Here is a 24,759-nt window from a genome sequence, read left to right on the forward strand (position 1 = left end):
ATATATATATATATAACATTTTAATATCACACCAGAATGTCACACCGTAGTATGTCAGCCTACGTGACAGCCTACACAGCTTGTCTGTGTCAGCCCCCGAATGGGTGATTCACACAACCACAACAGGTTACAGCCTTTATTTTGCCAGAACACACCTGCTTTTCAACAAAATTATTTTGTTCCACACGGGCGAAATCCCATTCTGAAGGACATGTTCACAATTTCAGAATGCTATCAAACGGCTCTCTTGTATGTTCAATAAAACTGAAAGATTGGTTCAGCTCAATCGATCTGAGCAGTGCTTTTTTCCACATTAGCATCTATTCTTCGCACATGAAATTCCCCTCGTTTTGCCTACCAAGACATGTGATACGAATTCACGGCCCTTCCATTCGGGCTTGCACTGAGTCCAAGGACTTTCTGTCTGTGTTTGGAGGCGGGGCTTGCGCCGCTGAAAAAAGCGGGTCTCAAGATTCTGACATACATAAAAGATTGGCTGATTATAGCTGATTTAAGAGAGAAAGTGATTAAAATCTCTACCCGTGTGCTCGCGCACATCACAATGCTCGGTTTCAGAGTCAGTGTGAGCAAGGGAAATTTCACTCCTCGTCACAATGTCATATTCTTTGGTTTGGAGCTGAATTCTGTTACAATGTGCGCACGCCTGTCGCAGAAGCGCATTCGCTCCTTCTTGGAGTTCAGGAAAGGAGCAAGTGTACAGTATTGCACATGTTTTAGATAATAGGTTCTTATGGCTTTGGCTGTCCATGTCCTGTCTCTAGGCCTTCTGAAAATGAGGCCTTTCATGAGGTGGATTTTATCTCATCTCAGGCTGTTGGCCGATATCTGCACTGCTGTGCATGTGCGTGTCACCGTGACATAGCAGAGAGACGCAGAGTTTTACGTTCACGGGACCCCCTTATGGGCGGTCAATGCTGTGGAAACCACCTTAACAGGGTGGGGAGCCACACAGGAAGGCAGAGCAGTGAGTGGTGTGTAGCCAAACACACTTCATTCACCTTATATAAACTATTTTGAGCTCCTTACTGTGTGGAAGGCTCTGAAACATGTCCTACCCCACATGCAGGGGCATCATATACTGGTGCACTGCGATAATATGACAGCTGTAGCACATATCAACCCTTAGGGGGAATGCGCTCTTCCAAGCTTCATGCTCTAGCTCACAAGTGGCAAATGTGTTTAAAGAGTGGTGTGAGAGGCACCAGCTAATTTCATATCAGTGCTCAGTTGCTGATATTTTGAGCTTCTTGCAGGACCTCATAGATGATGGAAGATCCTTTTCTATGGTTAAGGTCTATTAAGGTGCCGGTTTTGGTAGCACTACGGTGGGGCAACACACCCTTATCCATAGATTTATGAAGGGTGCTCGCTACTTCTTACCAGTCACCAGAAGTGTAGTCCCAGAATGGGACCTCTCCATGGTGCTGTAAGTGCTGTCTTTACAGCCTTTCAAAGCCCTGGATGATATCTACTTTAATCTTCTGTCCTTAAAGACAGCTCTGCTTATGGCCTTGGCTTTCGCCAAATGTGTTTGTGATTTGCAGGCACTCTTAGTTCATTCATCGTGCACTTAATTCTCACTCAATGGGGATAAGGTTCTTAGGACTAACCCAGCCTTCATTCCTAAAAGCTTCCCAGCTCATACTTGTGGTGGGACCAAGCTCTCTGTCCCCCCCCCCCTCTGCAGATGCCCTTCAGGTTTACATCGACAGTAACAGCCCTTTTAGAAAGAGCGACCAGCTCTTTATTTCTTCCAAACACGGGGAATCCAATTTTCAAGCAACACTTCTCTCATCTGTTTGCCGTATGAATCTAAGGGAGTGCAGCCCCCAGGGGGCCTCAGAGCTCACTCCAAAACTCCTCACTTCCACATAGCTTTGTCAGGTACTACTGGTTTGATGTTAGACAGACCCCAGTAGCTGATGCAGTCTTAAGTGTGGGGCCCTTTGTAGCCTTGGGCTACTAGGCCCGTGCTCCTTTCAACCCTACTGCCCCACCCAGTTTATGCATGTTATCAAGTATGTAAGCTTGTACCCTTTCCCAACACCAAAATTGTTTAAATTTACATATATACATCAACATGTATTTTTTTACATGCAGCCCACATGTTGTGCTGGGTTCTAGCATGCATGTTACCACATGTCATGCTTTTTATCGCTGGGTCTTCCTTCACCTTTACTTTTTGTGAGGTCTACTACTCGGTGATATGCCTGCATCGCCTTGGTGGCCGTCCTTTGGCTTACAGGGCCTCACTACGAGTGAAACTGGGGAGCTGTACATATCTCCCATAGGTGGATCTAGAACATGAGATGATGAAAGAGAACTATAGCAGTTAACTTTCAATCTCATTTGTGATGAAACCATAGTGATCTGGTGAGCTGCTTATCTCCTAACTGTCCACATAAGTGGGATGGAGATAAGGGTTACATAAATCATCCAAACCACAATGATGATAAATGTTTAAGTAATGAGTCAGTTACAAGTCAACAGCACCTTTTCCTTTTACTCAGTCTTCTGTGTAGAGGATGGGTGTGGTTATAACATCAGCAAAGTTTGGTACTTCCTATAATTTTCAGTAAAGAAATGTCATTGATATACAGTGAGCCTTACTTTACCTCTGAAGTTAGATATCACAAAAAGAGAGGGAGAGAGAGAAAGAGAGAGTGTGTGTGAGAGAGAAAGGGAGTTCTGTGAATTGTTCTGTGGAAAAAATGAGAATACAAGTCATCTTTGGGATCTGGATGTTTACAGGAGGTGCCGTGGGTAGGTTTCCTCTAAAATTACTAGAAACAGTTAATGCCTCATGGAATGAACAAGATAAAAAATATGCATTGATCCGCTTGTTGGGGCAAAAAAAAGTAAATATGTATAATAGCTAATAATATCATAACAAATATTATATATTTATATTGCATAGTAATATTATATATAATGTTCATTAAAATAACTGCAAGTGGTTTTTAGGTGGCTCTGTGATATGGTGTGATGATTAAATAAGAAATCTTTAAATTTTCTCTAGGTTTGCTGTTCATGGATCCTGTTGTCTGTAGATTTAAAGAGATTAATCAGTGTTACGTAGCTCTGGGACAACGACTGCACTTGCAATTGATTAAGGAGGATTCGTTTGGTCTACTACTGAGCAGCAATACATTAAGCAATCGTTTAATTTTAAACTATAAAAAAAAAAAAAGTAACGCAACACAAATATATTTCCCAAGATGGCAATTTGTGAATAACAATAAAACTCTGGTACTAAGCAGTGCAGAAATGTATGACTCTGGAGAATACACTTTTGTCATCAAAGATGCAGATGATAATGTTAAAACGTTCTATAGTCTCCAGCTAAATGTTGAAGGTAGGACAACCACCAGTTCTAATCACATCACACAGCACACTACAACATTGGCAGGTTATTTGACAATTGTGCTGTATAAAACTTTTCATTTAATAATCTAACAATTTATAACTAGAATACAGACAGATTCTTTTAGTTTGTGATATTCACATGCCACATCCAATCAGCATAATCAGGACCACCTTCTACAGTTTTAACTTAATCTTGAGGTGTTTCTCAATTTTTCTTTGCTATTGGTTTATAAGTGTGTTTATCACAAACTGAATATCACAAACTAAATGTGTTTAGCCACTGTAAGAATTCATCCTGATGTGTGTATCTTTAATCTACAGCCGAGGTGTCCTCAGTGAAAGTGTCATACAGCTGCTTGTCCCCTGGGATAAGAAAAACGTACTGTTCTGCTGATGGTGACAACCTTCGCTTTCGCTTGTCTACTGATTTAAACCCTGTTATTCAACTCGAGGCTGGGAACAGCACTTTACTGTTGGACCAAAACCAAGGAAATGTCACCTGCCATGTAGAAAATCACGTCAGTAGGGCAGAAAATTCTGCAGAACTCCACCCCTGTCTTGGTGAGTCTTGGTAAATACTTTAGTTCTAAGAACAAACACAACAATCTTTTATATTATTCTCAAGAACACAGTATCATTATGGAAAAAATGACAATAGGAAAAGATAATGCAAGAGATTGTAAAAACAAATTGTGCTTATTAAAATTTAAGGTAAAAAAACCCCCATTATCACTGGAAATGCATTGTCCATAATTGCATACATACATTATAATACACATTCATTTGGAATAGACAGTGTTTAAATCAGGTAGACTGAATGAGACACAACAGGACATTGCATGTCAGTTGCAAGTCAAACATGCATTTCTAGCATTGCAAATATCGAACCCATCATTTTATTTTATTCTTCAGCATAACCTTGATTTCAGTAATGTGCTACAAACCATAGACAAGTCACTTAATATAACTTTTTTCACACAGTCTACAACAGATAAGTCCCTCCATTCCTGCAGTTCCCCAATGTCCTTAAATGTATGCAATGGAGAATTTGTTTTATAGTAGACACAGACTTCTGTGTAAATGGAGAGTAGGATACTAATATCAGGTGATCAAAATTTTCACTATTGTGATAAAAGAAGTGAAAGGGTTTTGCCTTAACAAGTGCAATTTGTGAAGAAGGCAGAAAAAAACAACAGGAAAGTGCAGGAATTTGGAATCTTGATTTAGTTAAAACTCTCTTCATTTCTTTTTTAGGTTTCAGTGTGTTTGTGTCTGTGTGGCTCTTTGAAGTTATCATCCTGCTGTCATTGTTACTGGGAGCATTTTATATCTATACTAGAATCTACAGGAAACAGAAAACAACTGAGAGTAAGACCTTAGTTTTTACAAGCTTAAAAAATAAGCACAAAATCCCATATTGAAGTTCACACCATTCTGTTAAAATGTTCAAAAAAAAGATCATGTGCATCAAGAACATTAAATGTCTAAATCTTCCATGGGGTTGTCATTGTAATGATTGCATGAGTGTCATTTCCTTCCACAGATCAGGAGGCTCTGTAAACTTGGATCAGGAACAGTAGGAGCAGTTCAGTGTTGCTCTCCTCCAGACCAGTCATCTACATGAAACGACAGAAAAGTATAAGCATCAACCACATATGGTTTACGTGGAACAAAATTTCAGCTATGCTTGTCCCAAAATTAAACAGATTATTGGAGGTCCTTGGAGCTTCATGGTACATTGTTTCATTCATGCTTTGTTATTCAAATAAAGATAATGTGATGAATTAATGCTGTTGTTACAATGCCAACAATTTTTTTATGGAAAATGTGTTTCTTGTTGAGACAAGTTTGAATTGAAGCCTCTTCTGACCACATTTTATATTGTTTTCTCCATTCAACTGTCCTTCTACCTGTAACTTTGTGTAAATGGTTTGAGTTTACAGGATCCGTCCAGAAGAAGGTTCCTTTCATGGTGGGAGGAAAAGCAGCATAATTTTGCTGGTACTTCACCAAACTCATTGTGGAAATTTAACATAAAAAGTTGTTTACAAATGTAGTAGGTTAATTTTATATTTTACAGTGTCCTCAAGAATAATTTTAGGAGACAGATTTTTAATATAATGTACCTGTAGGGTTTTGTATTCTTGATATGTCAAGGGAATTGACTTATAGAAACTAATCTACATGTTTTATGGAAAATATATCATGGTGTGTTTTAAAGGGGTTACATAGTGAAGGAATTTACCAATACGGCCATTAAGGTCCAGGCATTAAAAATATATATGGGGATATTAAAAAATATCTCCTCAGAAGATTCAATTCAGTTAATTTTTGTATGTAGAACACTTTTAACAACAGACATTGTCTTAAAGCACATTCACAAAGATAAAGCAGTTATAAAATTGAATAAAAAAGAGTGTATAAGTTATAAATGTAATTTAATCTTTAAGGAGTGAGGCAGTGTTGACTGGGGCAAGGAAAATCTCCATGATATAGCATGGTAAAGAACTTGAGAGGAACCAGACTCAAAGGGACACCGTCCTCATCTGGGTGGCACCGAAGGTCCATTCATTACAGGTCCATCATTGTTGAAATGTGCAGTGATATGTGCGTAAATACAAAACTGTTCATGCACCCTGTGGTCATGAGCCATTGTAGTAGACTTTTGCTATTAATTACAGTTCAAATCCATCCTCAACGTTCATGAGTTGCTGAGTAATTTAATGGATAGATGAGGAAAAACCATCTCTAGATGCCCAGAGTGGTCTCCAACTGAAGAGAGCTCCAGAGGTAGGATGTCGGGGTGAATTGGGCAGGAACACTGGTCACTGTTACCTCAAGAGAATGTTTAACTTGACACGCAGAGAGAGAGAGAGAGAGAGAGAGAGAGAGAGAGAGATTCATGTTGTAAAAAGTCTTCTATTCATGGAAAAATTGCTCATAACTTACACATTTCTATCACTGAATCTGGCAAAGAAAAACAAAAACAAAGGGGTATTAATTAAACCATAATACATAACTCAAAGTTCTTTAGTTGCTGAGTAATTTAATGGATGGATGAGGTGAAACCATCTCTAGATGGTTTAGATCTCTAGATTGATGTCCACTGGTCACTGGTACATCAAGAGCATGTTTAACTGAAGGGGCAATAATTACACCATAAAACATAACTAGTTATTCACATTTTCTATTATATTAAAAAAAGCATTAGAAGCAGTGGACAATTCACTATAACAGAATTAAAAATGTTTAAAGTAATGACATTTTTTTGAGGGGAAGTGAACCCAATTCGTAGGACTTCATAGTATCGTAGGAGGCATGTAAAAATCATTCAAAATGTGAAATCTCTGATTGAACAAATGACATACACAAATGAATTTCTATGGCTGTTAACATGGTGTCATTTATACCCGTTGGGTTCAGTAGATTTTCGGCTGGATACTGAATACTTCCACCTTTAATTGAGGCGGATTTCTCAATACTTTCACTTTGGAATGATTTCTCAGTACTTTTGTTTAACCCACGCATGTGTATTAAACCTAAATTAAACAATGTTACATATATATAATCCCAACTCATACTTGCTGCACACTGTTTTAATAGATAGCAGATTGTGTCAGTTTTGAGATCAAAATAATTACTATACAGTAAATGGTCACGTGGCCATACATGAGAGAATACATGACGTTTTTGGAGTGTCGAAGGGTAAAATAGGTGCAATACATTCAAGTAGTAGTGATAGACAAACATAAATAACAGCTGTATGAATAAAGCAGTTTAACAGAGTGCAAAATAATAAATCTGTCTGTCATGTTTCGATATCAAAGGACATTGTTGCTCATTTTTAAAATTCTTATAGCTTAAAAAAAATAGAGGATTGGTCTTATTTTTGAATCTGCCATGTGCTGACTTTGACTGTTTAGTACTAAATGACAACTTTAACATTCCTATGAAGCAATTCACCAACCTGCCACCAGAGGGTGTGAACCTCCAAATTCTTGAACTCAGCTTCTGTGTTATGCTCATTTCATTAAATCTGCTTTATCACATCACCTGTTGTTGATTATTTATCCCAAACACTCTGAATCTGACCAGGATTAAAGAATTAAAAGTTGAATTTAACATAAAATTAACCACTTTCCAGAGCAAACCTATTAGAATATTGTTGACACTTAATAGAGAAGAACGTGTCAGTTTTCAGTCAGTGGCATTAAAAGATCTTCAGACACATTAAGCAAAATTACTTTTTACCAATTCTAGCATTCTGTCCATTACGTAGGGAAATAAAACAGGAAGTGGCTGCTGCATAAATGTGATCTTACTTCCTCTTTTTTCTTCGCAAAGGAGAAAATTAAAACATTTACCTACAAATTCACACTGTATGTACAGCTAAAGCTCTGTGTGTGTGTGTGTGTGTGTCTGTGTGTGTGTGTGTGTGTGTTAAACTGTAAAAATCTACAGCTAGTGAAAAGTTTCAGGAAGAACAGCACTGTGTTCATTTCCCTTCAGTTCTTCTGTGGGCTGCTGGTTGTTTGTACTTCTCTTCTCTGGACTAATTCTCTTCTCTGGACTAATTCTCTTCTCTGGACTAATTCTCTTCTCTGAGGAAAAAAAAATGCAGGCCATCTTTGGAATCCTGATGATGTTCATAGGAGCTGCCTCGGGTAGGTTTCCTCCAGGAAAATACCGGTAATTTAATTATGCTAAAAATCTTACTTTTCTCAAGAAGAACTTACTGAACTGCACTACAGTTTGTAATATTTTGCAAAAACACACTTTGTGGGAATGGTTTAGATAGATAGATAGATAGATAGATAGATAGATAGATAGATAGATAGATAGATAGATAGATAGATAGACAGATAGAAAGATAGACAGATAGATAGATCAACATCTTAAATTATCACTTCTCATATGTTGGTATAGAAATATAATAAATTTATCAAGTAAAATATGAAAAGAGACACAATCACCATCATCATAATCATCATCAGGAACTATAATTAAATTTGCACAGACTGGACAACATTCTTTAGCTTTTCCCATGAACATTAATATAATCGAGCAACACACAGCCAGTGAACCTTCTCCTGTATATCTGCAGCTTTCTGGACATTTTGGTGATCTTTAGTTCAATATAAATACAGTGTGTTCTCATGATGAGCTCTCAGTGTCATATTGGTGTAGTTTATTATAGAAATGTCATATTTTAGCCATTTAATATTCAGGGTTTAGTCCTAAAAATATTTTCTAATTAAGTAACGCTATAAATAAACAGTCACTTTCATACTCTGTGTAAACATGTTTTTTCTGAATTATTTCTTTTTGTTGTTTTCTAAATATAATATTAGTAACTCAATACATTTTATTTGCACATGGATTTTTAAATAAATTATGAAAATAATCCACTTTAATCAATGTGTAAACGTGGTTTTGCTGAATTATTTCTTCTTCTTGTTTTCTAAATTTAATATTAATAACTCAAACTAGCTTGTTTGCACCTGGTCTTCATTGTAGCAGATTATTCAGTGTAAACACAAAACGACATGTTATTAATTTATTGAAAGTGTTTAAAGTATATGAAATATAAATGAACTCCAGCTCTGCTGTAATAATGGAGTTAAAGTGGATCAGAAGTGTTTTTCATTATTAACAAAATGCTGTTGATTTGTTTCACTTTCTCTGTAGGTTTGCTGTTTCAGGATCCTGTTGTCTGTAAATTTAATAAGAATGATCAGTGTTATGTAGCTCTGGGAGAACGACTTCACCTGCTAATACCTCCAGCAGATATCTTTAACCTAAACATCAGAGACAAGACATCTGGCAATCGTATAATTATAAGATTTAGAAAAAACAACCCTGTCTATTCAGAAAATCTCCCCAGATGGCAGTTTGTTAAAGAGAATAATACTATGATACTAACCAGTGCAGAGAGAAGCGACTCTGGAACATACAGTTTAGAAACCAGTGATGCAGGAGGAACTTTAACAGGCATTTATACTCTCCAGCTACACACTGAAGGTAGAACCACACGCACTCTACTCACAATCCACAGCAAAATACATATTATTTCATAAATATAACAATCATAAACATTCATGTTGTATTTTTAAAAAGACTTTTACCTGAAATCAACATCAACACATTTTTCTGGAACTTTCATGCAGCAGGATATTTTTTGTCTTTTTGTTATAGCTTTTATAACTAGTCATTCTCTCTCTCTCTCTCTCTCTCTCTCTCTCTCTCTCTCTCTCTCTCTCTCTCTCACACACACACACACACACACACACACACACACACACACAGACATAGACTCCTTCCATTAATGTTAAATAAATGTCACCTAATTAAAAAGCTCAATAATCTAAACAAAGTTTATATGAATTCAATTTATGCTTTTTTTATTGTTATTTTTGCTCTAAAATTGAGGCTACAGTTTTATAAAAAAATATTTCCATTATTTATTTAAACAGTACATTATAATGTAACTTGGTTGAATTTTAGATTCTGATTAATTAGTTTTGTATACATTAATATTTTCTTTCTTTCTTTCCTTTTTTCTATATTTCCTTCTTTCTTTCTTTCTTTCCTTCTTTCTTTCTTTTAGAAAGGTCAAGCGTGATAGCCAAGAAAGGTTTGTGGAAAGAACATTGCAAATTTGTGCTGTTTATAGAGAAAGTGATAACAAGCAGTTTGCAGATGGTCAAATATTGAATAAAAAAAAACATGTTTTAAATAGCAAATTGTTATGGTATAAGAGAAAAATAATACACTTTAGGGAATAATATTGTAGGTAAATAATTAACATTGTAGTGCTCATAGTAACTATGTTTTAACACCTCCTAATGGTTGAAATTTGTTTTTCTATAACAACATGCCAAGTGTTTATTTCTTTACATGAATCCAACTATTAAATAATACAATTCATGAACCATGTGTTTAATCAAATTCTCCTTCACTTGTGTGGAAATTCAGCCAAAAGTCAAGTCATGATAATCTTTTCAGTAATCCTGTGACATTAAATCAGGAAGAAACCATAATTATATCTATATTCAACAGATCAAATGAAAGATACGATCTAGAGAACTATTTGGAACCTGGAAACTCAAAGCACTGAAATGCAGTAACGCTTTAAAGGCTAAAATGAGATTACTAGATAGATCATATTATTCATCCCAGAGGAAAATTCATGTTACTATTATTTGTAAGAAATGCTGGAGGAAAGCAGGAGTGAGGAATATATGAATCAGCGCTCTTTTAATAACAATTCCTTTATTTCTGGAATCTGTAACTTGCAGCTCAGGTGTCCTCAGTCAGTGTGTGGTACAAATGCTTGGCCTCTGAGGACATTAAAGTGCACTGTTCTGCTGAAGGAGACGACCTCACCTACAGCTGGACTTCTGATTTCAACACACTCTCTCAACTGGAGAATGGGATCAGCAAACACACACTAAATAAAGGGCATCATGGAAACATCACCTGCTACGTAAAAATCACGTCAGCCAAAGCCACAATACTACTGTACTGCAGCCATGTCCAGGTGAGTCTGTCTTTTATTAACAATCAGTTAAGCAATAACAACAACGATGATGCAACAGTGTTTAGTGTCAATGTTCATGCTTTGTGAAGAAAAAAAATCCATGCTCTCCATTAGAGTATGTTCTAGTCATATGTCATTGATGTGCACTTTCAGAACCCACAACACGCCGACCATCAGTGTCTCAACAAGCAGCAACTTCACAAGCTTTGGTACGATTCCCTCAGTAGTCAACTAAACGATTAACCCGACCCCTAATACTATCTAAGCGTTTCTACTGAAGTAAATAGAACATGGAAATGCAGCATGATTATTTCAAAAGAGGAACTACAACTGTATGTGCGTATGTATATATATATATATATATATATATATATATATATATATATATATATGGCTCACACTCTTATCCAGAGAAACTTACAATTATCATTTTCATACATCTAAGCAGAAATGAGTTCAGGGCCTTGCTCAGTGGCCCAGAACTGGCAACTTGGTGTGGCTGGGATTTGAACTCCTGACCTTTGGAGCTTAATTTAAATGCCTTAACCACTAACCTACCACCTCCCTATATAAATAAAGACAAATAAATAAAAGTAAAAAATAAATGTAAAAATTACCCCACACTGGCAGAAAATCTTACATCTTACCACAAACATTAAAGCAGCTGAGATTCATAAACTCTAATCTAATCGAATCTAATTTAATCTTTTCATCCAGACCGTTGTCGAGACTGACAACAATTTATTTATAGGTTTCAAAAAGGTCAATGTCCTGACCCATGATGGTATTGAAGCTGGTTGTGGTCCTCTGCCTTCTGTAGTCCACTACCATCTCCTTTGTCTTGCCATATTCACAAAATGAATTACAGGTCCCTGCACCCTTCCTCCTGTCCACCCTGAGGCACCCGACTACCACAGAGTCATTAGAACATTCCTGAAGGTGCCAGAGGGTCAACCTGTACTGAAAGTCTGCAGTGTAAAGGGCGAAAAGGAAGGTTGGGAGCATTGGTCCCTGTGGTGCTCCAGTGCTGCTCAGTAAAAGCTCAGTCAGGCAGGATCCTGCAACAGGTAGTAGATAATGGACACGCCCACCTGCATGTTTTTCATCTTCTCTAGTAGCAGAAGATGTTGGATGCTATAAACAGCTGCCATCAGGAGAAGTGCACAGTGCCATCAGGAGAATGCACTTCAATGCCCGAATCAAATGTCTGAATCCTCATCAAGCATGCTGTTCTCAGTTCTTTACCTGTTTACAGTTTTCCACCTCAGATCGCCTCAGTTTTAAGAACAATAATGCAGATGTATGTTGATTTGTTCTCACCTTTGAATCCAAAGTGCAAATTCATCAATTCTAATTTATTGAGTAAAACATGAAATCAGACACAATCATCATCATCATCATCATCATCATCAGAAACTATAATAAAAATTGGACAGACTGGACAACATTCTTTAGCTTTTCCAATTAAAATTAATAAAATTGAGCAACACACAGCCAGTGAACCTTCTCCTGTATATCTGCAGCTTTCTGGACATTTTGGTGATCTTTAGTTCAATATAAATACAGTGTGTTCTCATGATGAGCTCTCAGTGTCATATTGGTGTAGTTTATTATAGAAATGTCATATTTTAGCCATTTAATATTTAGGGCTTAGTTCTAAAAATATTTTCATATTAAGTAATGCTATAAATAAACAGTTACTTTCATACTATGTGTAAACGTGGTTTTGCTGAATTATTTTTCCTTCTTGTTTTCTAAATTTAATATTAATAACTCAAACTAGCTTGTTTGCACCTGGTCTTCATTGTAGCAGATTATTCAGTGTAAACACAAAACGACATGTTATTAATTTATTGAAAGTTTTTAAAGTATATGAAATATAAATGAACTCCAGCTCTGCTGTAATAATGGAGTTAAAGTGAATCAGAGGTGTTTTTTATTACAGTTTTTCCTCAAATGCTAAAACACATTTCACAAACGTTTCCTCCATGTTCCCCAATGTCTCAACACAACACCCTTTTCTAAAGCTACATAAACACAACCACAACTTCTCACTTCAAAACTCAAACTTTCACACCAAAAGAGCAGCTCGAAGCTTTCAAAAATGGAAACACTATACACATCATTACACACTACAGCAAAACAATTGAAAACACAATGCTCAATTTGTGAGAAGGTTCTTTGGTTTCATAACTGCCAATGCATATTTTTGAAACTTTACAGTAATGGATGTTCTTAGATCTCTGCAGAGAATTAGGCATTTAGATTTGAGTTTCATATGAAGAGTATAAATCTATAGTAAATTCTGCATGTACACTACTGTAACACAACTCAATGCAAAAACAGAATCTATTGCACACAACAGTACTCTTGAAAATATGATCAGGGTGTGAAGTTTTTTTATTTACTTTATTCACTCCACACACACACACCACAATCACTGTGCGGCATCAGGCCACATCACCTCATCCACATCGCAGGCTATATTGTCTCTTGCCAGGCACTGCGGGAAAAACACCCTGGAATGGCGAATCCATCCTTGGAAGGCCTCCACTGGGATGTCTACACAGGCCAGCTCCATTGCCCTTAGGAGGTCCTCTCTAGTGTATGGTTGTCTGTCATAAACCTTCCATCTCCATGATGAGAAGAACTCCTCTATAGGGTTCAGGAAAGGGGAGTAGGGTGGCAGACAGACGTTTAAAAAGTGGTTACTGTTGGTGGTGAACCACTCTCTGATTTGGTTTGTTTTGTGGAAGCGTTCATTGTCCCAAATGATCACATAAATTTGATGTGCAGGCCCAGGATGGTGTTGTTGGCGGTCCAGGAGGATGTCTTTTAGCTCCTCTAGGAAGGTGAGGAGACGTTGGGTGTTGTAAGACCCAAGGACAGCATGCCGGTGGACAATCCCCTCCAAACCCATGGCCGCACAAAGATTAATATTACCCCCCCGTTGGCCAGGAACCTCAGTGATGGCTCTTTGGCCAATGATGTTACGGCCTCTTTGCCTTCGTTTCTGCAGGTTGAAGCCAGCCTCATCCAGGAAGAGGTACTCATGAGGTCTGGCCATCGTGTCCAACTGTAATATCCTCTGTGAAAATGTGAAAGTGCACAGGTGTTCAGAACAACAGTCAATCAGGTAGCACAGTATTGTCCAGAAGTAATGTAGGCCACTGAGCAACACAGTATGTCCACTAACTGTACTGTGAACATGGATGTATACTTACTTGCACATACTCGTAACGTAGGTCTTTGAGTCGCACAGAGTTGCGCTCAAAGGGAACCCTATAGACCTGTTTCATCCGCATCTTTTGGGGCCGGAGAACTCAGTCTATTGTGGCCAAGCTGACATCATCAATGCTCTCAAAGTTGACAATATCGGCAATGACTTTGTCTCTGATCTCCAGGAGTCTGATGAGGTTGTTCTCACGAACCATATCCACAATGAGGGTTTCTTGTGCCGCTGTCAATATGGCAACCCTCCCACCTCTATGTGGCATTCTTTCAACTAAAAAGAAAGAAACATGTGTTGTCAGTTTTACAATATAGTAACAACTGATTTGAAACCAATAGACTACTTTCACAGGCTTGTAAAATTGTATTGTGACAAAGAAAGCAATAGAGTACAATACCTGTTGTGTTGTCTGAATGCCCTGATAATGGTGGCCACGGTGAACCTACTCAGGTTTGGACGGACTCGTAGTCCTGCTTCAGCCATTGTCATGCCATGGACAATGACATGGTCAATGACTGTTGCTCACATCTCGTCCGTAATGATGGTGCGAGGTTGTATTGCTCTCCCTCCTGGACCTTCTCCTCTCCCTTGTTGGCCTGCTCCTCTTCCTCCTCTGATTTGAACTCCTCTTCCTCGTTGGCCTGCTCCTCTTCCTCCACTGATTTGAACTCCTCTTCCTCGTTGGCCTGCTCCTTTTCCTCCACTGATTTGAACTCCTCTTCCTCGTTGGCCTGCTCCTCTTCTTTTATGGCCAGCTCTTCTCCCTTCCTCTTCCCCTGACTCTGCCTTCATCCATTGTGTTTGTTTGGAATCTAGAGCAAACTGTGCACTCTGAACTTGCTTTTGTACATGTGGTCACAGCATTAGCAACAAGTGTCTTCAATTTTGAGTCGTTGTGTGTAATGAATGACGCCAGGTGTGTTCATTGTGTTCAAATATTGCTGACTGTGGCAAGCATTTTGCATCACATGAGCTTTCATTTGAGAATGTGAGCAGAGTTCTTTTGCAACTTGTGTTTTAGCAAAGAAAAATGTGTTAAGATTTATGAGAACGGAGGATTGTGTTTTGTGATTTGTGTCTTCATGTGAAATGTGTTTATGATATTGGAAAATGATAGCTAGATTTAATAAATGTGTTTAGACAACTGGTCATTTGGTTTAGAGGATTGGCTTTTGTGTTGTAGCATTTGAGAAAAACTGTATTAACAAAATGCTAATGATTTGTTTCACTTTCTCTGTAGGTTTGCTGTTTCAGGATCCTGTTGTCTGTAAATTTAATAAGAGTGATCAGTGTTATGTAGCTCTGGGAGAACGACTTCACCTGCAAATACCTCCAGCGGATGGGTTTAACCTACACATGATATACACGACATCTGCCTATCGTACAATTATAAGATTTAGAAAAAACAACCCTTACTTATCAAAACCAAATCTCCCCAGATGGCAGTTTGTTGAAGAGAATAATACTATGATACTAACCAGTGCAGAGAGAAACGACTCTGGAACATACAGTTTAGACACCAGTGATGCAGGAGGAGCTTTAACAGGCAGTTACACTCTCCAACTACATACTGAAGGTAGAACCACACACACTCTAATCACAATCCACAGCACACTACACATTATTTCATAAATATAACAATCATAAACATTCATGTATTTTTTATAAGACTTTTACCTGGAATCAACATCAACACATTTTATTGGAACGTTCATGTGTCAGAATAGTTTTTGTCTTCACCTGCATTATAGCTGTGATAACCAGTCATTCTCTCTCTCTCTCTCTCTCTCTCTCTCTCTCTCTCTCACACACAGACACATACACACACACACACACACACACACACACACACACACACATTATGAAGATGTGCAGCACTGTAGCCAAATTCGTGAACTTGATCCAACAGCTAGGAAACATCTACTCATAGAAGGATTCAATATCAGCATTTCCCAGTGTTGTTTCTCTTAAGAAATCTGTTAATATGATAATTTGATTTGTTTTTTTCTGCAGTGACTTTGTCCACACAGTCTAATAATGGTAAGTTTCTCAGTCCCTCTATTTTCCTGATATTCTTCTATCTCTGTCTATTACAGTTTTTCTCAAATGCTAAAACACATTTCACAAACGTTTCCTCCATGTTCCCCAATGTCTCAACACAACACCCTTTTCTAAAGCTACATAAACACAACCACAACTTCTCACTTCAAAACTCAAACTTTCACTCCAAAAGAGCAGCTCGAAGCTTTCAAAAATGTAAACACTATACACATCATTACACACTACAGCAAAACAATTAAAAACACAATGCTCAATTTGTGAGAAGGTTCTTTGTTTCATAACTGCCAATGCATATTTTTGAAACTTTACAGTAATGGATGTTCTTAGATCTCTGCAGAGGATTAGGCATTTAGATTTGAGTTTCATATGAAGAGTATAAATCTATAGTAAATTCTGCATGTACACTACTGTAACACAACTCAATGCAAAAACAGAATCTATTGCACACAACAGTACTCTTGAAAATATGATCAGGGTGTAAAGTTTTTTTATTTACTTTATTCACTCCACACACTCACACCACAATCACTGTGCGGCATCGGGCCACATCACCTCATCCACATCGCAGGCTATATTGTCTCTTGCCAGGCACTGCGGGAAAAACACCCTGGAATGGCGAATCCATCCTTGGAATGCCTCCACTGGGATGTCTACACAGGCCAGCTCCATTGCCCTTATCAGGTCCTCTCTAGTGTATGGTTGTCTGTCATAAACCTTCCATCTCCATGATGAGAAGAACTCCTCTATAGGGTTCAGGAAAGGGGAGTAGGGTGGCAGACAGACGTTTAAAAAGTGGTTACTGTTGGTGGTGAACCACTCTCTGATTTGGTTTGTTTTGTGGAAGCGTACATTGTCCCAAATGATCACATAAATTAGATGTGCGGGCCCAGGATGGTGTTGTTGGCGGTCCAGAAGGATTGCTTTTAGCTCCTCTAGGAAGGTGAGGAGACGTTTGGTGTTGTAAGACCCAAGGGCAGCATGCCGGTGGACAAGCCCCTCCAAACCCATGGCCGCACAAAGAGTAATATTACCCCCCCGTTGGCCAGGAACCTCAGTGATTGCTCTTTGGCCAATGATGTTACAGCCTCTTTGCTTTTGTTTCTGCAGGTTGAAGCCAGCCTCATCCAGGAAGAGGTACTCATGAGGTCTGGCCATCGTGTCCAACTGTAATATCCTCTGTGAAAATGTGAAAGTGCACAGGGGTTCAGAATAACAGTCAATCAGGTAGCACAGTATTGTCCAGAAGTAATGTAGGCCACTGAGCAACACAGTATGTCCACTAACTGTACTGTGAACATGGATGTATACTTACTTGCACATACTCGTAACGTAGGTCTTTGTGTCGCGCAGAGTTGCGCTCAAAGGGAACCCTATAGACCTGTTTCAGCCGCATCTTTTGGCGCCGGAGAACTCGGTCTATTGTGGCCAAGCTGACATCATTAAAGTTGACATTATCGGCAATGACTTTGTCTCTGATCTCCAGGAGTCTGATGAGGTTGTTCTCATGAACCATATCCACAATGAGGGTTTCTTGTGCCGCTGTAAATATGGCAACCCTCCCACCTCTATGTGGCATTCTTTCAACTCTAAAGAAAGAAACATGTGTTGTCAGTTTTACAATACAGTAACAACTGATTTGAAACCAATAGACTACTTTCACAGGCTTGTACAATTGTATTGTGACAAAGAAAGCAATAGAGTACAATACCTGTTGTGTTGTCTGAATGCCCTGATAATGGTGGCCACGGATGTGGTGAGGGAGGACATGCAGGTAGTTGGGTTAAAAGAGGCAGCTGTAGGGGACAGGGGGGGTATGGAGACGGATGATCTGCTTTGGCGGCCCCCTAATGGGAGAAGCTTAAAGAAGACAAAGAAGAAGAAGATAGAGCTTTACTTAAACAAAATCTAAAATACACAAAATTGAGCATTAAATTTACATTTATGGCATTTGCCAGATGTCCTTTTATAGAGTGACTTAAATGAACATTTATATAACTTAGCAGATGAGGGTTAAGGGTAAGGGCCTTGCTCAAGGGCCCAGCAGTGGCAGCTTCGTAGTCCTGCTTTAGCCATTGTCATGCCATGGACAATGACATGGTCAATGACTGTTGCTCGCATCTCGTCCGTAATGATGGTGCGAGGTTGTCTTGCTCTCCCTCCTGGACCTTCTCCTCTCCCTTGTTGGCCTGCTCCTCTTCCTCCTCTGATTTGAACTCCTCTTCCTCGTTGGCCTGCTCCTCTTCCTTCTCTGATTTGAACTCCTCTTCCTCGTTGGCCTGCTCCTCTTCCTCCTCTGATTTGAACTCCTCTTCCTCGTTGGCCTGCTCCTTTTCCTCCACTGATTTGAACTCCTCTTCCTCGTTGGCCTGCTCCTCTTCTTCCATGGCCAGCTCTTCTCCCTCCTCTGACTCGAATTCCTCTTCCCTTGACTCTGTTTGTTTGGAATCTTCAGCAAACTGTGCACTCTGAACTTGCTTTTGTACATGTGGTCACAGCATTAGCAACAAGTGTCTTCAATTTTGCGTCGTTGTGTGTAATAAATGACGCCAGGTGTGTTCATTGTGTTCAAATATTGCTGACTGTGGCAAGCATTTTGCATCACATGAGCTTTCATTTGAGAATATGAGCAGAGTTCTTTTGCAACTTGTATTTTAGCAATAAAAAATGTGTTAAGATTTATGAGAACGGAGGATTGTGTTTTGTGAATTGTGTCTTCATGTGAAATGTGTTTATGATATTGGAAAATGATGGCTAGATTTAGTAAATGTGTTTAGACAACTGGTCATTTGGTTTAGAGGATTGGCTTTTGTGTTGTAGCATTTGAGAAAAACTGTAATTCTCTCCCTGAGTCTAATGATTTCTTACTGACCAAAAAGATTAGCATAGATTAGATTAGCATTCTTCTTTTAGGTAAAATTCCTGATCAGAGTGTTTTTTTGATGCTATAAAAATAACACAAAAACATTATAAAGCAGATTTAAAGTGCCCCATGTAAATGTGTTTTACTCAGAATACCAACATGACCTCATATAAACTTTATTTCTCTCTCTCTTTTTAAGGTTTTAGGGTGTTTGTGTCTATGTGGCTCTTTGAAATCATCATCATGTTGTCACTGTTAGTGGGAGCCTTTTATATCTACACCAGAATCTACATAAAACAGAGAATAATTAAAAGTAAGGCATTCATACATACTAACATGAAAAGGTGCACATGAACAAATCCATAATAAAGCATATATCCAATACATTAAAATGAAGTAATATCACACACAGCTAGAAAATGTAATGTGTAAAGCTTCCTCTGTAATATAAATTCAATGATCACCCAAGTGTCATTTCCTTCCACAGATCAGGAAGCTCTGTGAACCTGGTTTGGGAAGAAAGATGAAGTTGTTAGAAGTTGCTCTTCTCCATGGCAGCAATCATCCACCCTGAACCACCAGACATGCAAAAGCATAAATAAAAGAAAAGTAACAGAAAAAAAGATTTAATTAATCAATGGACTTTTCCTTAAGCTTTATTTGAAAAGTTATTTAACGATTCAGTATTTTTCTTTCTTGCACACAATTGATTAGTCAGTCTAAGTGTTTGTCTTTGCATGACTAAAGCTGTATAGAGTTTATGTATAAATTTATAAAATTAAAGGTTAACACGTCACTTGTCAAGTCTCTGATGGACTTAGACTCCATTTCCTGTTACACCGTGGCCTTCAAACATGGCTGCCCAGGACTCCAACTCCCAACACACCCTCACAATCACCCTTATACTTATTAATCACCTGTTCACAGTTACACACTCACTCACAGTCATGGTTTAAAATTACTTTGATTCATTTGATTTACCAAACTGTTGTATCCTGTTTCTGCTTCTTGATCTCAGCTTCATTGTTACTGTGTATTTTATATTTAAGCCTTTCCTACAATATCATGTTTGTTGATCACCCAACCATTTGCCTGTTTACCAATTCTGAGCTTGAAGATACTGTTTATTAAATCTGTCTTGACCTGCATTTTCATCTGTTCAGCATTCATTACAGACCACTCACTCATTTTCACAACTCTTTGAGTATTTCCTGGGAAAATATTACAGAAAAAAAAGAAAAGTGTGTAATTGTGCAGAATTAAACAGTCTCAACAGTCACAAATAATCAGGGATTGTTTTTGTAATGAAAAAACACCATATAGAATCAAAGCTACAAATAGAGGCCCATTTTTAGACAGAACTGTTACAACACTTCATTTAACCCCTTATTGTCCAGGTTGGAACCTTTCACCACTAGCTGATCATGTTACTGTTTTGCACCAAGTAATCCATTGCTTAGCCTCAAAAAACAGCAATTACAGCTACGCTAGAGCAGTGATTATAAAAAATAAAGAAATAAAAAAAAATGTTGGAAAAACTGTTAAATTCCGGTGATGTTTAAATTTTCATTGTAGCTATAACTTCATACTTACTATTTTAGTATTCAAATAAATTCTGCTGTTGTGTTTACAGAATAAATACAATTTAAGCATACAAATACAAATGCAAATTAAATTTTGCTTAGAAGTTTGTCTCTTTTACTTCCACTGTTGATTTGGTTGTATAGTGCATAGTGTTAAGTGTTGAATTTAACAGATAATCCGATCAATTTGACTATATATATATATATATATATATATATATATATATATATATATATATATATATATATTCTATAATTCTTCAGTAGGAGGGGAAATTTTTGATATTTTCAGCTAAAAAAGTTAAATTTGACCCACATTTCACTGTACAGAGAAGGCAAAAATGAAAAATCTAGAACTCTAGAAAAATCAAACCATTAATAACAGATGGGTATTAAATCTGCTTCAAAACACAGCTTTGAGAGTTCTGAAGATTTTGAGTTGTTTCCTTAAATAATTTTCTTTCTTTCGTTTTTATGTCTGTACAAAGCAATGCACATGAAGTTCTTTTCTATACACAACTGGTTAAAGTTACTTTGTGGTGTGTTTACTCAGATGTCATTACTGTAAAAAAGAATGTTAAGTATGTAATTTTTGCAGGATTGAACATTCTGTTATAATAACAACTAAAGCCCTTATAAAGATTCATCATCATTATTGTACATTGTAGTAGACTGTTGCTATTAATTACAGTCCAAATCCATCCTCAAAGTTCTTGAGTTGTTGAGTAATTTAATAGGTGGATGAGGTGGAAGCATCTCTAGATGGTCTAGATCTCTAGATTGATGTCCACTGGTCATTGGTACATCAAGAGCATCTTTAACTGAAGGGGCATTAATTAAACCATAAAACAATTCACATTTTCCATTATATAAAAAAAGCACTAGGATCAGTGGGAAATTCACTATAACAGAATTTAAATCCAGTATAATAAGGCATGACAGATTTCTTGCGGGGGAAGTGAACCCAAGCCGTAGGGCTTCATATATGTGATGCTCTTTATGAGGGACTGATTGTACATGGCATGTAAAAATCATTTAAAATGTCTCTGATAGGACAAATTCTGAAGAAATAAACACGCTGACATACACAAATGAATTTCTGTGACTGTTAACATGCCCCCTGGTGGTGGCATTTATACTGAATACTTCCACCTTTAATTGAGGTGGATTTTATCCATACTTTCTCTTTGGAATGATTTTCAAGACTTTTGTTTCACTCATACATGTGTATTAAAACTAAAATAAAGAATGTTACAGGTATAATCCCACCTCATACTTGCTGCACACTGTTTTTATAGATAGCAGATTCTGTGTCTGTGTTGAGATAGAAAATTACTATAAATGATCACGTGGCCATACATGAGTTGTTGATCATTTTAAATCAATTTCGAATTTGCATTCAATAGCATTAAATTTCTTTCTTTTTTCGCAGCGGATTTAGAGATTTAGGATTTTTATTTTTATTTTTTTACCTTTTATTGACTAGTCACAAACATATTCTGTTACATGAATCTCTGCTTTTAGGTGTCACCACTGAGGGTTTTTTCGGGGATTATTTTATAAAACTGCTAAGATCCTGTAATTGTAATAAAGCAATGTAACAGGGTGCAAAATAATACATATGTCCGTCCTGTTTTGATATTAAGGGACATAATTGCTTATTTTAAAATTTCATTATAGCTTATAGCTTAATAATAGGTGGAGGATGATTGCTCTCATTTTTGGATCTGCCATGTGCTGCCTTTGACTCTGATTAGTATTAAATAGTAACGTTAACAATCTTATGCGGCAATTCACTAACCTGCCACCAGAGGGTGTGATCCCCAAATTCTTGAGCTCCGCTTCTGTTGTCATCCTCATTTCTTGTCTAGGGGCTATAAAATGCTGACTCACGTGAGGACCATTTTTAAATCTTTGCTGGTCATTAAAACCTTCCACTTTTGTCTTTTTTGAGTCTAATTGCTTCATGTTTTTTTGGAATTTTGAAATAATTAGATTTTTACTAAACAATAAATCCTCACACATTCCCCATAGTCCTATAAGATGTGCCACTCTGATGGCTGTGAATTTCATTGTGTAGTAAGAAATATTTTCAGACGAGTTTGTCTCCGTTTTCTGAATTATAATGAAATAATTATACACAATGCTTGTTTTTGTCTGTATGAAACTAAATCAATAAACAAAAAAGGTTTAATATTGTAATGAAAAGATACTACAGGTTCACCAGTTTTCTTCTCTGCCAGTTTCTAACCTCTATCATAAGCACTAACTTATGGCATTATGAGGAAAAGTCTGCCTAAACAGTTCAAATCAGTTTGTAAGCTTTTTCATGAACTGGTTTTGCAATTTATTTAATGTAGAATTTGCACTTCGTTCTGCTGCTCCCATTAGGGGTCGCTACAGCGGATCATCTGACTCCATACTACACCTGTAGAATTTGCACAAAAACACAAACTTTTCCTTTATTTCATATCCCATAATGCACAGAAAACCCCAGGGCCAATTAATGAGGTTCTGCTGGAGATAATGTGTTTGGATGGTGCAGTTGTGGCTACAGTGAAAGGAGACGTGTCGAATTGTGTTCACTGGACTTCTTGCTTCAGTAATGACATTCATTCCCTCTGTATGAGTTTCCTGTCTGTGATGCAGCTCTCTGTTATTCTGTGTTTTTTATAATATTGATGGTTTCTGTAGCTGTTGCCTCATAATGATGGTAATAAGAGGTGGATTGGTTCAGGTAGGACATCACTGAAAGCCTAGGTGTGAAATGCACGGCCCGCCACTGAGGTTCACCAAATCTAAAAATGTGTCTGAGAATCGGAAATTTACCAACTGCATAATGATTTAAATAGCAGTGAGCCATCATTATAACCAGAAACAGAGCTCCAGAGCTCCTCTCCTGAAATGCCCAAGTTCCACAACCTCTTCTTGAGAATCTACTATAACATCTTTTGGACAATATACAACATTAAATGTAATGTAATGCACATTAAATCTGCTTTATCACACCATCCTATTTGTTTATTTTTCCAAAACAGCATCCAATCATCTTTCCATCCTTATATAATAATAAATATCTGCTTTTCTGCAGTCTTCTAAAAAACTTACAACTTACCACCAGAAATTGTATAAGCACATTAAATAAAGCTATAAGACTCTGACCAGGATTAAAGAATTAAAAGTTGACTATAACATAAATTATAACATGCAATCAACCACTTTCCAGATAAAACCTATTAGAATATTGTTAAGACACTTAATAGAGAAGAATGTGTCAGTTGTCAGTCAGTGGAATTAAAAGTTCTGCAGACACATTAAGCATGAAGCTAAATTACTTGTAAAAGTTACTGAAAACAATTCTATCATTCTGTCCATTGAAAAGAAAACAGGAAGTGGCTGCTGCATAAATGTGATCTTACTTCCTCTTTTTTTCTTCTTACAGGAGAAAATTAATTTTCATGTAAAACATTTACCCACAAATTTACACTGTATGTACAGCTAAAGCTCTGTGTGTGTGTGTGTGTGTGTGTGTGTGTGTGTGTGTGTGTGTGTGTGTGTGTGTGTGTGTGTGTGTGTGTGTGTGTGTGTTAAACTGTAAAAATCTACAGCTAGTGAAAAGTTTCAGGAAGAACAGCACTGTGTTCATTTCCCTTCAGTTCTTCTGTGGGCTGCTGGTTGTTTGTACTTCTCTTCTCTGGACTAATTCTCTTCTCTGAGGAAAAAAATGCAGGCCATCTTTGGAATCCTGATGATGTTCATAGGAGCTGCCTCGGGTAGGTTTTCTCCATAATTTAATTATGCTCAAAATGTTACTTTTCTCAAGAGGAACTTACTGATCTGCACTACAGTTTGTAATATTTTGCAGAAACACACTTTGTGGGAACAGTTTTCACAGCTCTCTTGTGGCTGCTGAGATCATTCTAATTTAAAAAGTGATGATGTCTTTACCATGAAAAAAAATTATATGATAGATAGATAGATAGATAGATAGATAGATAGATAGATAGATAGATAGATCATCATCATCATCATCATCATCATCATCATCAGAAACTATAATAAAAATTGGACAGACTGGACAACATTCTTTAACTTT

At 37.4% G+C, this 24,759-nt stretch overlaps 5 protein-coding genes across 7 annotated transcripts in view; 3 read left to right on the top strand and 2 right to left on the bottom strand.

Annotated features, from left to right (window-relative positions):
* Positions 1 to 2,591: 2,591 nt before the first annotated feature.
* On the top strand, positions 2,592 to 5,175 carry LOC124397304. Of its 2 annotated transcripts, XM_046866853.1 has the most exons (5): positions 2,597 to 2,784; positions 3,041 to 3,376; positions 3,709 to 3,948; positions 4,642 to 4,755; positions 4,931 to 5,175. In XM_046866853.1, the coding sequence occupies exons 1-5, from the start codon at positions 2,733 to 2,735 to the stop codon at positions 4,945 to 4,947; spliced, it is 759 nt and encodes a 252-aa protein (XP_046722809.1). In that variant the 5' UTR covers positions 2,597 to 2,732; the 3' UTR covers positions 4,948 to 5,175. The 2 variants fall into 2 exon arrangements, with proteins under 2 accessions (XP_046722810.1, XP_046722809.1); XM_046866854.1 differs by lacking the exon at positions 3,041 to 3,376 and having other exon boundaries at positions 2,592 to 2,784.
* Positions 5,176 to 7,788: 2,613 nt separating this feature from the next.
* LOC124397303 overlaps positions 7,789 to 24,759 on the top strand; it is a 33,529-nt gene continuing 16,558 nt past the window's right edge. Inside the window, exons 1-6 of one of the 2 annotated variants that reach the window (XM_046866847.1) lie at positions 7,789 to 8,051; positions 9,076 to 9,408; positions 10,686 to 10,927; positions 11,081 to 11,136; positions 15,400 to 15,735; positions 16,173 to 16,199. Coding sequence is in view for 1 of the 2 variants with exons in the window: in XM_046866848.1 (XP_046722804.1) it covers positions 24,388 to 24,436 (49 nt within the window). In the remaining variant the exon portion in view is untranslated. Of the gene's footprint in view, positions 8,052 to 9,075; positions 9,409 to 10,685; positions 10,928 to 11,080; positions 11,137 to 15,399; positions 15,736 to 16,172; positions 16,200 to 24,357; positions 24,437 to 24,759 lie in introns of those variants that run through there. The other variant, XM_046866848.1, reaches the window with a different exon arrangement.
* On the bottom strand, positions 12,901 to 14,789 carry LOC124397305. Its single transcript, XM_046866855.1, has 2 exons — positions 14,152 to 14,789; positions 12,901 to 14,015 (listed from the first exon to the last, which is right to left on the bottom strand). Exons 1-2 carry the CDS (start codon positions 14,230 to 14,232, stop codon positions 13,365 to 13,367), a joined length of 732 nt encoding a protein of 243 aa, XP_046722811.1. The 5' UTR covers positions 14,233 to 14,789; the 3' UTR covers positions 12,901 to 13,364.
* LOC124397199 lies at positions 14,251 to 18,051 on the bottom strand. Its single transcript, XM_046866729.1, has 4 exons — positions 17,929 to 18,051; positions 17,533 to 17,806; positions 17,252 to 17,396; positions 14,251 to 14,432 (listed from the first exon to the last, which is right to left on the bottom strand). The coding sequence occupies exons 1-4, from the start codon at positions 17,985 to 17,987 to the stop codon at positions 14,251 to 14,253; spliced, it is 660 nt and encodes a 219-aa protein (XP_046722685.1). The 5' UTR covers positions 17,988 to 18,051.
* Positions 24,117 to 24,759, top strand: part of LOC124397301 (hemicentin-1-like) — an 85,021-nt gene continuing 84,378 nt past the window's right edge. Inside the window, exon 1 of the mRNA XM_046866843.1 lies at positions 24,117 to 24,369. The gene's annotated coding sequence lies outside the window, so the exon portion shown is untranslated. The remainder of the gene's footprint in view (positions 24,370 to 24,759) is intronic.

This window comes from Silurus meridionalis, chromosome 14, assembly GCF_014805685.1.
Source record: "Silurus meridionalis isolate SWU-2019-XX chromosome 14, ASM1480568v1, whole genome shotgun sequence".
Classification (NCBI taxonomy): domain Eukaryota; kingdom Metazoa; phylum Chordata; class Actinopteri; order Siluriformes; family Siluridae; genus Silurus; species Silurus meridionalis.